Raw genomic sequence first — 16,526 nt, forward strand, 5'->3', positions numbered from 1 at the left:
CCCCCTGGCACTGGTGTTTGCCCTTGGCCACACGCTGGTCCCAGCAGAAAGATCTCCCCGTCGCCGAATCCAGCGGGATCTCTGGAGCACGTTGGGATCCTTTCCTCAAACCTGGTCCTTAGGGTGAGATCCTGGGATCCACCAGAAGTCCTCAATCTGCCACGGCCTCTTGCTGCTACCAGAAGGTCCAGGGGGGCTGCATCATCTCGTAGGTGGGAATGCTGGTGACGTTGACAGGAATGGAGATGACGGCCCAGGGGAGCCCGTGCTGCTCCAGGGAGCGCCTGATCATGTACCTGGAGGGAGGAAGGGGTGACAGGTGTTCCCAAGCTGCCAGGGCTGGGAGTGCAGCCACACCTGAGCACAAACCACAACTCAGCTCAAACTCTGCCAATTCACCAGGACTGAATCCCTGCAAAATGTGGCTCCCAAAGCCCGGCAGGGCCACGCTGATCACTGGGACCTCCCTGTTGTGAGGGCACAAGGCTGGCACCCGGCCATTCCTGTGAGCTGTCCCACCCCAGGAAGGCAGCCCGGGCACGTACCCATCCCTGCCCAGCAGGAAGAGCGCGGGGATGTCGGCCGTGCGCCGGGAGCTGTCCTGGATCATCTCGATGTAGAAGCTGTCGTTGTCGTAGGCGTTGTCGGCGATGATCACGGCCCGCCCGCCGTGCTCCTGGATCACTCGGGTCTTGGACAGGAAGGAGCAGCCCCTGTGGCACACGGTGACCACACAGTGACCAACCTGTGGTGGCCACACGTAGCACCAGAGTCTGCACGTGCCAGAGCTTGCCTGGAGAAACCCAAACGAGGGATTGTCTCCCTGATTCCACACCTCTTCCAAACCCTGCTCCTCTGAGTCTGTATTTTAGGGAGAAGCTACCCACGCTCCTAAAAAAATACAAAATCGTGGAAGGGTTTGGGTTGGAAGAGACCTTAAAGCTCATCCAGTTCCAGCCCCTGCCATGGGCAGGGACACTTTCCACCATCCCAGGTTGCTCCAAGCCCCATCCAACCTGGCCTTGGACACTTCCATGGATATGACGCATCCAGAATTTCTTTGGGCAACCTGTGCCAGGGCCTCACCACTCTCACAGGGAAGAGTTCTTTCCCACTGTCCAATCTAAACCTACTCTCTTTCAATCTGAACCCAGACAGGGTTTCTTCCACCTTACCACAGGCTAAAAGATACAAGATGAAATGCTCCAGGGTAGGAACCCCCTCACATTTTCTTTGTTTACCCACATGGGGAAAGCCACAGGAATAATCTGGAGGTGATGGGGAGATGTGCCCAGGGCTCCCCTCCTGCCTGAGGGTCCCCGCAGCAGCTCCCATGACACCAGACCTACCCCCTCTCCACCAAGGCGATCTGGTCCTGGATGAAGACCCCATTGTTCAGCTCTCCACAGGCTTCCGGAGGATCCGCTGGGACCAGGTGGATCTGGTCGTACCTTGTGTTCTCCGAGGAGACAGGCAGGGTGAGCCGGGGGGGATTGGAGCTGCTTCCCCTCCCCAGCCCCATGCCCTGCTCATCCCTGAGGGGGCTGGTTTTGGGGAGATTTTGGGCTCCCAGGTCCAGGGACGCTTGGAGCCAGCCCTGGGGCCAATCCCTGCCTCTGGAATCCTGCTGAGGCCAAGGATGCTCATGGAAGAGCAATGAGCTCCATTTTTATCAAAACTCCAGATCACTGAGCCCCATCAAGGAGCAGTATTGGGATGGAGGGGCCCAAGGTGACAAATTCAGTTTTTAATACTTACAAACACGCCACCAAAATCCTTGGCTGGGGTGGCAGTGAAGATGTAGCGGATGTCTCCGGGGCTCAGCACTTGGAAGTACAAATACTCATGGATGCGTAAACCTGGGGGTGAAAGGACAGAGCTGAGAGGCAAGGGAAACTAAAGGCAAAATCCCTGAAAAAAGGGGAAAATTCTCAGTTATCACTCCTGAACCATGGGGGAGGGAACACACCCTTCAGCAATGCCAACTCCTGGCTGGGCCCAGGACCCAAAATGCCCCAAAAGTTTTGGGGTGTCCAAGGGCAGATGCAGCAGTTCCCAGGGGCTGAGAGGGGATGGGGGCGGGAAAAGCACCGGGATTGGGGTGCACAAGGGGAAGGGGAAAATGCTGTGGGACCATGGAGGGGATAGGGGAAATGCTCCCGGATCACAATGCACCAAGGGGAAATGCACTTGGATTAGGATGCAGCAGGAAATGTGATGGAGCTGGGGCGCAGTGACGGGAAAGGTACCTGGATCACAGGGCCCAGAGGGGAAATACAGGGGGGGTCAGAGTGCAGCAAGTGGAAATGCTGCTGGATTGAGGCGCTGGATGGGGAAGTGCAACTAGGTCGAGGTGCACCGAGGGAATTGCACCAGCACTGCGATGCAGAAGGGGAAATGCACCCATGTTGGGATGCAGGAAAGGAAATGCATCCGGATTGGGATGCAGGAGGGGAAAGACACCCGGATCGGGATGTAGGAGGAGAAACGCAATTAGGTGGGGGCGCTCCGAGGGGAATGCCCCCGTACTCCGATATGGGTACAGGAGGTGAATCGCAACAGCGACGCGGTGCCGGGAGGGGAAATACACCGGGACAGAGACACAGGAGGGGAACCGCAATGGGGCCGGGGTGCCGGGAGGGAAAATATCCCGGGATCGCGGCACGCCAAGCGGGGAGGCGGCCGGCCCGGGATGCTGGGGGTGTGTGCGGGCTCCGGGTGCGGGGTGCCGGTCGGTGCGGCGCGGGCCCGGCCCTGTCCCCGCTCCGTCCCTCCCGTCCGTCCGTCCGTCCCTCACTCACCGCGGGCCGGGCAGCAGCAGACGCAAAGCCAGAGCCAGAGCCAGCGCAGCATGGCTGCGCCACGCCCCGCCCACCGGCCCGCCCCGCCCTCCCCATTGGTGGACGCCCCCGCCGCGCTCCTTCCTATTGGTCTGCGCTGCCATCAATCACGCGCGAGCCGGCGCGGGCAGCTCGCTGTCACCGCGGTGTCCGCTGCCAAATAAAGCTCTATTCCATTTCCCCACCGTGCGCGCCCTCTTCCCTCCCTGCCAAATAGTGCTCCCGCCCCGGCCCGCCCCCGGGAAGGTTCTGGGCGTGCGCGGTGCATTGTGTGGCGGGGCCGGGAGCCAGCAGCCGCCGCGATGATGGTGAGTGACCCCCGCGCCGCCGCCATCCGCCGCCATCCGCCGCCGTCCCCGTGTCCCGCCACCCTGCACAGGCCGCGGGGCCCCCGGCGCCCTCCGGGGACCGGGTGTGGCGGGGTCTGGGCGGGCTGGGCCGCGAGGATGGAGCCGCCCCGCCGCGCAGGCCTGGCGGTACCCGGGATGTGCCGGGGCGGGTGGCGGCCGCTCCCCGCCGGCCCCAGGCCGCGCTGGCTGCAGGGGCTGGGAGCGGGCAGTCCGGAGCTCCGTCCCGCGGCCTCCGCCCCGTTCCGGCTCTGGTCCCCGCAGCCGTACGGCCTCGGCCCTGGGTCCCCTGCGGTCCCGGCGCTCCCCGGCTCCGAGCCCCGCGGTGATGCGGGAGGTGGATGTGTCTCCACCCTCGTTTCCCTGGGGATAAACGGTTCTTTTTCCATTGAGATTCCTGCTCTGCTGGGTGTGGGAGGAGGCTGTACGTTTTCTTCTACAAGATCTTTCCAGGTTTCAGGGATGACAGAACAGTCAGGGCTGGAGATCACTCAGTTTAGCCCCCTGCCCAGGCAGGGTCACCTGGAGCAGGTGACACAGGAACGCGTCCAGATGGGTTTGGGCTGTCTCCAGAGGTGAACACTCCAGGCCCTCCATGTGCAGCTGTGCCAGGGCTCTCTCATCCTCCATGAAAGAAATTCTTCTTCATGTTGAGGTGGAACTTCTTGTGTCTTAATTCCTGTCCTGTTGCTGGGCACCACTAAGAAGAGTGGCACCAGCCTCTTGGCACCGCCTTGGAGAGATATGTGTGGATTGATGGGATCCCCTCTCAGCCTTTCCTTCTCCAGCCTAACCAGGCCCAGCTCCTGCAGTCTCTCCTCATGTGAGAGATGTTCCAGACCCCAAAGATGCTCTTTGTGCCCATCACTGAACCCTCTCCAGTAGCTCCTTGTCTTGTGCTTGTGACCCCTCAGTGCGACAGCCAGAGTTTAATTCTCTTCTCTGCCTGCTGGCAGCTGTTCCAAACCAGTGCCTCCCAAAGTTTGGTTGTGTTTGGGCTTTGACTGAGCTCTGCCTGTGATATGGTTGCAGCACTCATGGAATGGTTTGGGTTGGAAGGGCCCTTAAAGCCCATCCAGTGCCACCCCTGCCATTGCTCCAAGGTTGCTCCAAGCCCTGTCCAACCTGGCCTTGGACACTGCCAGGCATGGGGCAGCCACAGCTTCTCTGGTGCTTCCACCACGCAGATTTGTTTGGTTCCTCACTGTCTCTGTAATCCCTACATGTTCTGTCTTCTCCAGCCCAGCATCAGAACCTCACTGGGCAATGCTGCCCCAAGGAGCCCCCCTTATTTTTGGGACAGTTACTGTGTGGTTGCAGAGCCTGTGGTGGAAGCAGTTGGGTGAATTCCCAGTGCTGTGGGAGCAGTGGGAGTTGGAAAGCAGCTGGGCTGTGTGGAGCAGAGGAATTACAGCGGGTGTAGGTTTGGCCTTGTTCTTGCACAGTTGTGTCTCTCTGGGCTGTAGAGAGTTTGCTGCGGGTTGCTGGGATGGGGGTAACAGCTGTGCCGTGGTTCTCCTGCAGCCAACTCCGGTTATCCTGCTGAAGGAGGGCACGGACACCTCGCAGGGCATCCCGCAGCTCGTCAGCAACATCAACGCGTGCCAGGTGATCGCCGAGGCCGTGCGCACCACGCTGGGCCCGCGCGGCATGGACAAGCTCATCGTGGATGATCGGGGTAGGCACGGGGCCGGCAGCAGTGCCCTGGGAGTCATCTCCCGGGGCAGCGGATTTGCTTCATCTCCCTGTCAGTTAAACCCAGCATCTGCATGTGTGTAAATGGCAGCAGCCTCACCTGAGCTAAGCTTGCCTCTCACAACAGAGGTTCACTTTCAGTTTCGGTGTCAGCCGAACACCTCGATGTCCTCTGTAGAGCAAAGGACAATTGCCAGTCCTGCCTGAGGATTCCCTGTTTGCTGCCTGCCAGCCTGGGCTGGGGCACCTGGGGAGGTCCAGGGTCAGTGGGCTTGGGTGTATCCAGTGTGAGGCTGTGCCAGACGGGAGAAACAAAGAGTCCGAACCTGTCTTCGGGTATTTTTGGCCATCTGTACTTATTTTTAAATGAGGCTCATGATACCTGTGGAGTTACTCAGCAGTTGTGGCTGAGTGTGAGGTCAGTGGATGTTCCTGGCTTGATTTTTAATCTTTTTTTTTGAGTGTGATTTAGAGATGAGCTTTGCCCTCACTCTGAAAAGACTTGTATGAAGTCACCAAACTATATATTGTATTTTTTACTGAAGGGTGGGGTGAAAAGTCTTAGTATTGTCTTTAAATAGTTTTTACAAATAGGAACTGTAATAAATCCTTGTTCAAAAGGATAATTGGATTTAAATTTATCTAACGATAACTAACACAGTTTCTAGGCTCTTTCTTCATGTGAGTGTCAGACTAGAATATGGTTTTATCTGTCGGGGGAGCCTGTTGAGAAGAGACAAATTAATTCCAAACCTTTGTTGCAATGGAAAGTTGTTCTGCTCTCAGACTGGCTTCACTGAACCTGCTCCAAAATGAGCTGAAAAGACTCAGTTCTGGTGGAACAGACGAACCTGCTGAGATCTGACACCCCCCAGAGACAGGGCTTTACCCCTGGTAGTGTAAAACTGCCTTTAACTTCCTGTTCTCCATCACCCCCAGGCAAAGCCACCATCTCCAACGATGGGGCCACCATCCTGAAGCTGCTGGACGTTGTCCATCCGGCCGCGAAGACCTTGGTGGACATCGCCAAATCCCAGGATGCAGAGGTGGGAGGGGAGCCTGGCTGTGCCGGGGAGCGTAACACGGAGCAGCCTGAGTGTCAGGGGTTCCCTGGGCTTTGTGGTTAATTGTGGTGGGAATTGCTCCAGGAGTGCTGGGACTTACTCTGCCTGCTCTGGAGACAGCCTGGGAGAGCTGGGAATGTTCCCCTGGAGAAGGGAAGGAGCCAGGGAGAGCTGCGAGCCCCTTGCAGGGCCTAAAGGGGCTCCAGGAGAGCTGCAGAGGGACTGGGGCCAAGGGCTGGAGGGACAGGAGGCAGGGAATGGCTTCCCACTGCCAGAGGGCAGGGCTGGATGGCAGATTGGGAAGGAATTCCTGACTGAGGGTGGGGAGGCCCCGGCACAGGTTTCCCAGAGCAGCTGGGGCTGTCCTTGGATCCCTGGCAGTGTCCAAGGGCAGGGTGGACGGGGCTTGGAGCACCCTGGGATAGTGGAAGGTGTCCCTGCCCTTGGCAAGCGGTGGCACTGGCTGGGTTTCAATGTCCCTTCCCACCCAAACCACTCTGAATCCCTGGGGAATTCAGCCACAAATCTGTGAGCAGAGAAAATCCTGAGCTCTGGTTTCCCTGGAAGCCTTGGAGTGGTTTTGCAGCTGCTGTCAGGGGGTCTCTGCGGCGTGGGGGTGACCCAGCGTGGGGGTGAGGGTGACACAGTGTCCCCTGTCCGTGTAGGTGGGCGATGGCACCACGTCCGTGACCCTGCTGGCGGCCGAGTTCCTGAAGCAGGTGAAGCCCTACGTGGAGGAGGGGCTCCATCCCCAGATCATCATCCGCGCCTTCCGCACGGCCACGCAGCTGGTGAGGCACGGGCTGGGGGGATCGCTCCCCGGGGCGCCTGGGCCAGCTCTGTGCCAGCCACAGCGGGATAATGACACACTCCAGGGAAAAGCCACTTGGGAATGGGCGTGGGCAGTGCCAGCAGCGATCTGCTCCTGTCCCCCTGCAAGCAGCAGTGCCTCTCCCGGTGCCTGTGCCTGCTGTTACCAGTCTGTACCTCTGGAGCGCTGTCGCTTCCTTTGGGTTTTTTCCCAAGGAAGAATGAATCAGTGGAAAACTCATTTCCCATTCTGCTGTTCTCTGCTGCTCCTTAGTAAACCGTGTGTCTCCTGGAGCCTGTTGGTCCCATTAAGCTGATTTTTGGAGGTTCACTCCTCAACAGCCCTTTGATTCCCAGGATCTCTGCTGAAAACAGCGGAGCAGCTCTGAGCCTCTTCCTGCTCCTCATATATTGGTGTGTTCCTTGGAATTACTGCACTGGCAGGGGTGGAATAACTTAAACACTTGAAACTTCAGTGGTGTTGAAGCAGAGAACAAAAGATAAAATACAGAGAGAGAGGTTGAGGATCTCATCAGCTCAGGAGCATAAATCATTAATCCAGCTGTTGCCTTTTTGCCAGGCTGTGAACAAGATCAAAGACATCGCTGTCTCCGTGAAGAAGGAGGATAAAGAGTAAGTTTCCCTCAGAGATGACCTGGTTGTGTTCTGGGCTCCAGTTAAGTGCTGTGAGGGTGCTCCTGAGTTCTGTGGCTCTGGCTGAGGTGTCCACATGGGATCTGGAGCTGCAGCTCCCTCTGGGGTTATTCCCAATTTGCCTGGAATTTCCTGCTCCTGCAGGGGCAGCGCTGTGTTCTTGCTTGGCTGCAGGGAGTGATGTAGGGCAGTGTCTCCCAGTGCTCACGGAGGAAGCTGGGCACCAAAATAAATGGCCTGATTTCTTTTCTGCAGCAGTGGAGTCTCGCAGCTCCTGCTGCAGTCAGTGGCAGTGTAAATCTCAGCACTTCCCTGAGGATCAGATCCCTTTTTAGCTGTCACACACCGGGGTAGATAGCTCCTAGCAGTGAGGAAGTGATCCCTGCAGCTGAGGGGAGAACACTGGAATTCCTTTTCTCCCTGGATTTTAAGTTCTTGCCTACTTGACCTTGCTAATACCTGCAGTCAATCTCAAGTATCTCAACTGCGTAAGCATCTTGAGTAAATCAAGATGGGTTGTCCAAACCAAATGCTGAACAAAGGCTGGAAAAAACCCCAAATATGGTCCTGTGATGGGAAATAGAGTGGTTCCCATGGTCAGCAGGGACTGGGGGATAGAGCCTGGCAGCTGGATCCACACATCCCTGGTGTCTCTGTGTCACCTACTCTGCTGCACATATATTACCTGAGTTAGTGCTTCAGGGCATGTGCTGCCTTTAGAGGGTTTCAGAAACATCCTCCTGCCTTGGGATGAGGAAAAGGACCTGCCCTTTTTTGATTTTAGGTGCCCAAATCAGTCTGGTCAGTGCTGGGCTGATGCTCGAGCTCTGAAAAGGAGGCCGGGATTTGTCAGTTTGGGATTTGTGCCTTGTTCTCCCTGTGGAGAGGAGGGAGCTGATCATTGCCCCCACCAGAGAGGATTTTGGGCCCCTCATGACAAGGGAGCGCTGGAGGGGCTGGAGCATGTCCAGGGAAGGGAACGGAGCTGGGAAGGGGCTGGAGAGTTCCTGAGGGAGCTGGAAAGGGGCTGGAGAATTCCTGAGGGAGCTGGAAAGGGGCTCAGGCTGGAGCAAAGGAGGCTCAGGGGGGACCTTGTGGCTCTGCACAAGTCCCTGACAGGAGGGGGCAGCCGGGGGGGTCGGGCTCTGCTGGCAGGGAACAGGGACAGGAGGAGAGGGAACGGCCTCAGGCTGGGCCAGGGCAGGCTCAGGGTGGGTATTGGGGAAATTCCTTCACTGCCCAGGGCAGGGGTGGAGTCCCCCCCATCCCCAGAGGGATTTCAAAGCTGTGGGGATGTGGCACCTGGGGACACGGGGCAGTGATGGCCTTGACAGTGCTGGACTCAATGATCTTAAATGTATTTTCCAGCCTAAACAACTCTCTGATTAACAAAGCCTCACATGGTGTTTGGAGCTTGTGAAAAGATCTGGCAGGTGACCAAATCCTTGTTTTCCCTCTCCTGCAGTGAGCAGAGGAGTCTCCTGGAAAAGTGTGCAGCCACAGCCCTGAGCTCCAAGCTCATCTCCCAGAGCAAGGAGTTTTTCTCCAAGATGGTTGTAGATGCTGTGATGATGTTGGATGACTTGTTACAGCTCAAGATGATCGGGATAAAGAAGGTGCAGGGAGGAGCTTTGGAAGTAAGTGTTGTTGGAGCCTTCCTGAAGGGATGGGAGACAGGGATCCCAGCTCTGCTGGGAGGTTGGCTCTAGCAGGAGTGCAGCCTGACTTGACAGCGCCTGTCAGGGAATTCCCAAAGTGGAACAGAGCTGTTGGTGTGAAGAGAAAGCTTGGCACATAGGGCTGGATTTCTTTTCCATAGGTAGAGAATCTGTTTTTTGAGCTAAATACACCCTTCACCTCACTGCCCTCTGCAGCAAAAGTTGTTACTGGTACAAATTCCATTTATCTCTCTGCGAATAATGATTTTTTTTTTTTGGTGGGAAATCTTTGTTACTTCTGGATCCAAAAGTCCTGGGTGTATGTAGGATTACTGGGTTGGGAAAAATGCAAGGAAAACCTCATGAGGAAGCTGGTGTAGTGGTGGGCAGGGCAGGTGGGATGTGTGGTTTATGCCACAGTGCTGAGAAACCCGTTGTGTCTGGGGCTGCACCTGGGTACGTGGTAGGGATTGTTCCTGGCTGTGGGACAGCCCCTGTGGAGAGGGAGATTCAGACCCTGATTTCTCTTCCCCCAGGATATTGAGGAGCTCATGCCAGGGAATGGTGTTGGGCAGGGCTGCCCTGCTGCAGAAAGTCTGGGAGCTGGTGATGGAACTTGGAAAGACAAACCAGAGCAAAAACCAGTCCCCAGTGGGGCTGTGGATGAGAAATATCCAAGTTCAAAGGGGAGGAATGGGAAAGAGATCAGGGAGAGAACCGATTGCTCCCCTCCTTGATCTTCAGGTTGTGTGAGGAGTTTTTGGCTGTGGAGTCTTGAGGGGTAGAGAGGAAGCTGCTTTTGTGAGCTGAAAGAAATCCTGGCTGCTTATTTCCTCTAAAAGTGGGTTAATCAAGGGAGGCAGTGCTGGGAAGGCTTTGTAAATGAGGCCTCTGGAAGCAGGAAGGGAAGGCTTTGTAAATGAGGCCTCTGGAAGCAGGGAGTGTCCTGTGGGAGTTGTTACTAACCCTGTGCAGAAAACCCTGGGGGCTGAGCCTGAGGCAAATCCCTGTGTTCCAGGACTCCCAGCTGGTGGCTGGAGTTGCCTTTAAGAAAACCTTCTCCTACGCTGGGTTTGAGATGCAGCCCAAGAAGTACCAGTCCCCCAAAATCGCCCTGCTCAACGTGGAGCTGGAGCTCAAAGCTGAGAAGGACAACGCCGAGGTCAGAGTGAACACAGTGGAGGTGAGAGCCACAGGGGAACCTGGCCTGCTTCCTATCCCTGGGACACCTGGGGGCTGCTCATCCAGTGGGGTAAGGGGGAGGTGGGAGTGCTATGGATGTGCTGAGAGCCTGGAGCCAGGCTGGGACAGCTGGGGGTGTTCACCTGGAGAAGGGGAGGCTCCAGGGAGAGCTCTGAGCTCTAAAGGGGCTCCAGGAGAGCTGAGAGAGACTGGGGACAAGGGCTGGAGGGACAGGACACAGGGAATGGCTTCCCAGTGCCAGAGGGCAGGGATGGATGGGATATTGGGAAGGAATTGTTGCCTGGGAGGGTGAGCAGGCCCTGGCACAGGGTGCCCAGAGCAGCTGTGGCTGCCCCTGGATCCCTGGCAGTGTCCAAGGCCAGGTTGGAGCAGCCTGGGACAGTGGAAGGTGTTCCTGCCCATGGCAGGGGTGGCACTGGATGACCTTTAAAAGGTCCCTTTGCACCCAAACCATTCCATGGTAAATGAGTTTGCCTTCTGCACATCCTTCACCTTTGGAAACACCTGGTGGGTTGTACAGCCCCATTTGGAATGCGGGTGCAGCAGCCTGGGAATCCCAGCAGGTTCAGGACACGTTTCTGAGCTGTCACTGTGCCCCAGCTGGGCTGGGCCACCAGCTCTGCAGTGGCTGCCTTAGGCCTAGCAAGTGGCCTTCCAGGGAAAGCTTATCCAGCAGTGCTTGGCATGCTGCAAGAGCTCCTCAGGTTTGAGCAGGCATTTGGGCAGTGCCATAAAACAGGGCCCTCCTGACTGGAGTGCTTGGAGCAGCTCTGTGCCAGGGCTGCACGTGGGGCGTTCCCTGTCCCCTGGCACGGGAACACCTGTCCCTCTCTCCTCCCTGCCAGGACTACCAGGCCATCGTGGATGCAGAGTGGAACATCCTGTATGACAAACTAGACAAAATCCACAAGTCAGGAGCCAAGGTGGTGCTGTCCAAGCTTCCCATCGGGGACGTGGCCACCCAGTACTTCGCGGACAGGGACATGTTCTGTGCCGGCCGCGTCCCCGAGGAGGATCTCAAGAGGACTATGATGGTGAGCTCTCCTGGCTTGGAGTAAAGCCTCTCTACTCAGTTCTGACACCCCCAGGCTGGTCATTCCCAAACAGCTGCTCACAGATCTCACTGCTCCTTACAAGGATTCGAAAGGCCAAGGCTGTTCCTTGGTGGGATGAACAGTCCCACACTGACTGCGCCCGTGCTGCTCTTTCTTTCTCTGGTGGTGCTGTGTATAAAGATCTGATCAGTGCATCAGTAGAGGTTTATTTTCCCGAGTTCTTCCCTGTTCCATCATGAGTGTTTTTTTCCTGAGCTTTCTTTGTGTATCTCCTGCACTCTGGAGCCTGTGAGTCAGCACTTTGAAGCTGCATGATCTTACTTTGCTGTCGAGGGTTGGCATGGGTCCGTGAGATGGGAGGGAGGAGAAGGGTTTTCCTGAATCTGGCTGCAGGGTGGGTTTGCACCAAGTCAGCAGCTGGGCTGTCCCTGAAGAGTGGAGCCTGCTGGGGTGTGGATTGTCAGCACTGGTAATTCTGTGTTTGTCTCCATTCCCTGCAGGCCTGTGGGGGATCCATCCAGACCAGTGTCAATGCCCTGTCGGATGATGTGCTGGGCCGCTGTGAGCTCTTTGAGGAGACCCAGATTGGGGGAGAGAGGTAAAGACACCAGCTGCAAACCTGCAGTGCTGGGCAAGCCCTCTCACAGCAGGTGGAAAAGTTGGGGTAAAAGCATTGGCCGGTTCAGCCTCTCTCAAGGTGTTGAGATGAAAACAAGGCTGTTACAAAATGTATGTTTTATTGTATCCAAGAGCTGCTTTTTGAGGCTGAGGGAGGGGCAGGAGCAAGATTCATTGAGCTCTTCTTACCTCTTTTAAATCCTTTTAAAAGTACGTGTGTGTGTATTCTGCAGTGCCTTGCAGAAAGCACGGTGGTACTGTTGCATTTGTGACGGAAAAGCAGCACACTTTGGGGTTGGTTGTAGCACTTGTCTGACACCCCACAGTGACACTTCCCTGTCAGGGCAGGTGAAGCTGGGCACAGTACACTGGGGTCCTTCCTGTTGCTGGAGGAGCAGTCCTGTTCGGGGCTGGCTGCTGCCTTCTGTGCTCCTGCCAACTGCAAACTGGGAGCTCCAGTTCGGAGTGAATCCCTGGCAACAGGAAGAGAGTGGATTTTCCTGGGTCAGCTGGAACTTCACTTCTGCGTTCCTTGGCTCTGCTCCTCCTCAGCCCAGGATCTGCTGGGGCTGTGAGGGGGACAGGGCTGCAGGGTTGGCTGTGTTCCCACATTGCCTGTCCAGCAGCAGCTTCTCCATCCCCAAACCCTCCCTTTTCCAGGTACAACCTCTTCACGGGCTGCCCCAAGGCCAAGACGTGCACCATCATCCTGCGCGGCGGCGCGGAGCAGTTCATGGAGGAGACGGAGCGGTCGCTGCACGACGCCATCATGATCGTCAGGAGAGCAATCAAGGTGAGCCCGGGGCAGCCTCCCCTGCACTGCCAGGGGACCCTGGCACAGCCAGGACTCTGGAAACCTCCACACGCACCAGGGCTTGGCCAAGGGCTCTGTGCAGAGTGAGCAGCAGCCCATGGGTTCGCTCGAGTGCTGTTCCCTGGCCAGCTCAGCGTGGCTTTGGCAGCATTTCCAGCTGCTTTCCAGGCACTTTCCTGGGTTTTGCCTGCACTTCTGCACAGCTGTGACTGGTGCTTGCTCCATCCTCCACCCTAAAGGGAACAATCTCCTGGCTGTGCTGGTTGCATCTTCAGGAGATGGAACAGCAGGATTGTTGTCACATGCCTGTCCATGCCCTTAAAGCCACCCATTCCCTCTCTTGGTGCCCAGTCCGAGGGGGTGACAGTCCCCTGGCTCTGAGGGCAGGCTGGCAGCACCAAGGCCCCTCTGGATGTGTGTTTGGTCCTGGGTGGCGCTGTCAAGGTCAGGGTGTTTCTGGGTTACACAAAAATGTGTCACTGTAGGGATGGCTCCTGGTTAAAAACAGCTCTGAGGCTGCATGTCCTGAGAGGCCAGGAAGAAGCACGTCAGGATTTTTGGAGCTGTGGCTTTAGAAAGAACGTCCTTATCTCTCCTGAAAAAACAGCAGAACTGATCTGCCAGGTGCTGCTGCCAATATCTTTAGTTTTGGATGCTTTATGGAAGTGAGGGAAGTTTCCCTGGCCCGAGTGGGCTGTGAGCTGCCATCCCTCCCTTGGTACAGTGTCCCCAAACCCCCTATACCCTGTGCACAGCTGAGATGAGCTGCTGGAGCTGCCACTGGCGATGGTTGGTGTGTCCCTGCCGCTGCCAGCAGCGCTGTCAGACAGTGCCAGGGGCGGCAGCAGCCGGGGCTGTGGGCTGCCCTGGGCTGCAGGCCTGCAGTGCCCTGACAGAGCCCTTCGTGCTGTCCCCTGGTGCCACGAGCGCTCCTGTGTCCCTGCAGAACGACTCGGTGGTGGCGGGCGGCGGCGCCATCGAGATGGAGCTCTCCAAGTACCTGCGGGACTATTCCCGCACCATCCCGGGCAAGCAGCAGCTGCTGATCGGGGCCTACGCCAAGGCCCTGGAGATCATCCCCCGGCAGCTCTGCGACAACGCCGGCTTCGACGCCACCAACATCCTCAACAAGCTGCGAGCCAAGCACGCCCAGGTAGGGCCCCGGGGCTCCCGGGGCAGAGCCGGTGTGTCCGTGATTCCTTCCTCCCGGGTGTTCCTGCTGGAGCCTGTCAGAGCCCGTGTAACTCAGCCAGGCTGTGTTGACGCTGTGCCCCTTTGATTAAATGCTGTGTTTGTTTCAGATCAGGGGTGGGCTCAGCACAGGTTGCTATAAATGGAAAGGAGCCGTTTTCCCTTTGATCCCAGCTGTCGGGTGACTTCCTGAGCTGGGAGTTCTGATTTGCTTCTTAAAAATGCATCATTTGTCAGGAAGGAGCTGCTGTGTTAAACATGAAAGGAATCAGTGCAGGAGCCAGCTGAGCCAAGTGCTTTACACAGGAGCTGCAGGCTGAGGGTCCCAAGTGCTGATCTCGTGTAGATCCCAGCTCCAGGGCTTGGAGGTTGCCCCTTGGATTCTGTCACTCCCGCCACGTTTCACCCTGCTGCTGATGGTGGGGTTTGGGGGAATGCCCCAAAACGAGCGTGCAAAACCCGGGCAGTGAGGCAGCAGCACAGGGGGAGTCAGTGCCGTGAGGCTTCTACGGCTCCATGGCAGGGGCTGCCCAGGGAGGTTTGGAGTGCCCACCCCTGGAGGTGTCCAAGGAAGGCCTGGACGTGGCACTCAGAGCTCTGGGCTGGGGACAAGGGGGGGATCGAGCACAGCTTGGGCTCGATGGTCTGGGAGGGCTTTCCCAACCTCAGTGGCTGTGATCCTAAACTGGAATGAGCCTTCTCTTCATGAGGCATTGCTGGCACGGGTGGCTGAAAGCAGAGACTGCTCAGTTTGGGTTTCGTGTGTTTTCCTCAAACGCTTCCTTCCCAGTGGAATGGGAGGGAGGCTCCAGCCTCTCCCTGCACCTTTGCTTGTCCTTCCCTCCCAGTCTTTCCCCAAGTCCCATCCAGCCCTGAGAGCAATCCCTGTCCCCTCTGTCCCTCAGGGCAGGATGTGGCACTGATCCCTGTCCCTGTGTCCCTCAGGGTGGGATGTGGCACTGATCCCTGTCCCTCAGGGCTGGATGTGGCACTGATCCCTGTCCCGCTGTCCCTCAGGGCTGGATGTGGCACTGATCTCTGTCCCTCAGGGCGGGATGTGGCACTGATCCCTGTCCCTGTGTCCCCTGTGTCCCCCAGGGTGGGATGTGGCACTGATCCCTGTCCCTGTGTCCCCAGGGCTGGATGTGGCACTGATCCCTGTCCCTCAGGGTGGGATGTGGCACTGATCCCTGTCCCTGTGTCCCCAGGGTGGGATGTGGCACTGATCCCTGTCCCTCAGGGCTGGATGTGGCACTGATCCCTGTCCCTGTGTCCCCAGGGTGGGATGTGGCACTGATCCCTGTCCCTCAGGGTGGGATGTGGCACTGATCCCTGTCCCTGTGTCCCCAGGGCGGGATGTGGTACGGCGTGGACGTGACCAACGAGGACATCGCTGACAACTTCTCGGCGTGCGTGTGGGAGCCGGCGGTGGTGCGGATCAACGCGCTGACGGCCGCCTCGGAGGCCGCGTGCCTCATCGTGTCTGTGGACGAGACCATCCGCAACCCCCGCTCCACCGTGGACGCTGCTCCCGGCGGCCGCGGCCGCGGCCGGGCCCGGCCCCACAACCACTGAGACCCCCGGCACCGCGGGGCCGAGAGCGGGTCAGTAATTAATGCCCGCGTTAATTAACGGCCGTTGGCTGAGGCCGTGCCGAGGGCTCGCAGCAGCCCCAGCCGTGGCAGCCGCAGCCCCCTGCGCTGCCCTGCCCTGCGCTGCCCACCCAGCACCGCTCCGTTCCCTCGGGACGCTCCCCTCCTCGGGCGGAGCCAGCGCGGGGAGCGGGCTCGGGGCCTATTTATACTGGGTTATTTTTGTTCTGCTGGGCGCTCTGAACCCAGGCTCCAGCACAATAAACCGAGTTGGTCTCAGTGGCAGGTTGGGCTTTCCTCTGTTCTCTGCTTCATTCCACACGGTGGGAGCTCAGGGTTGGGGTTAAAAAAGGAACTTTTCAGGCTGGTTTTTTGCCCTGTTCCAAAGCAGGTGCTGTGCTGGAGAGCGGGACAGACTCCAGGCACATCCCAGGAGTGCTTCTAGGGTGGAGCACCCACCACTGTCTCTGTGCTTGGAGCTCTCAGGTATTGCTCAGTGACATTTAAATTGTCTTTTGCTCAGTGGGGCGTTTACATTTTCCATTTGCTTCATGGAAGGAGGTTTGGGGCAGCAGCTGTGTGACAGCTCCAAGGGGCTTCAGGGATGGATCTAGGCATTTGGGGGGACTGGCAGGAAAATCCTGCCAGGAGAACATGGGAAAACTTCACTCTGGGGAGTTGGAAGGGACCATAAAGATTTTCCAGGGCCACCTTGCACTATCCCAGGTTGTCCCCCGCCCTGTCCAGCCTGGCCTTGGATGCTGCCAGAGATCCAGGGGCAGCCCCAGCTGCTCTGGGCACCCTGTGCCAGGGCCTTACACCCTCAGTGCTCCCCCCGTGCTGCCCCTGTGTCCCACTTTGTCCCAGTGCCCTGTGATGCCAGACCAGTGGAGCCCACGGACCTGCAGAGGGAGTCAGGAGGATGCTTCCAGTAAGCCCCAAACAGCAACTGGTGTCACTGGTGTGGTGCTGGTGTGGGTCCAGT

General features: G+C 57.7%; 2 protein-coding genes across 2 annotated transcripts; one reads left to right on the forward strand and one right to left on the reverse strand.

Moving 5' to 3' along the window:
• Positions 1-42: 42 nt before the first annotated feature.
• PRADC1 (protease associated domain containing 1) lies at positions 43-2,856 on the reverse strand. Its single transcript, XM_082281791.1, has 5 exons — positions 2,802-2,856; positions 1,759-1,859; positions 1,350-1,459; positions 546-713; positions 43-296 (listed from the first exon to the last, which is right to left on the reverse strand). Exons 1-5 carry the CDS (start codon positions 2,851-2,853, stop codon positions 176-178), a joined length of 552 nt encoding a protein of 183 aa, XP_082137917.1. The 5' UTR covers positions 2,854-2,856; the 3' UTR covers positions 43-175.
• Positions 2,857-3,045: 189 nt separating this feature from the next.
• Positions 3,046-15,826, forward strand: CCT7 (chaperonin containing TCP1 subunit 7). The gene is made up of 12 exons (XM_082281629.1): positions 3,046-3,148; positions 4,712-4,865; positions 5,822-5,928; positions 6,612-6,737; positions 7,337-7,389; positions 8,876-9,047; positions 10,087-10,251; positions 11,117-11,305; positions 11,827-11,924; positions 12,605-12,737; positions 13,705-13,911; positions 15,300-15,826. Exons 1-12 carry the CDS (start codon positions 3,143-3,145, stop codon positions 15,522-15,524), a joined length of 1,635 nt encoding a protein of 544 aa, XP_082137755.1. The 5' UTR covers positions 3,046-3,142; the 3' UTR covers positions 15,525-15,826.
• Positions 15,827-16,526: the final 700 nt, after the last annotated feature.

This window comes from Coloeus monedula (genome assembly GCF_965178545.1).
Source record: "Coloeus monedula genome assembly, chromosome: 5".
Lineage (NCBI taxonomy): Eukaryota > Metazoa > Chordata > Aves > Passeriformes > Corvidae > Coloeus > Coloeus monedula.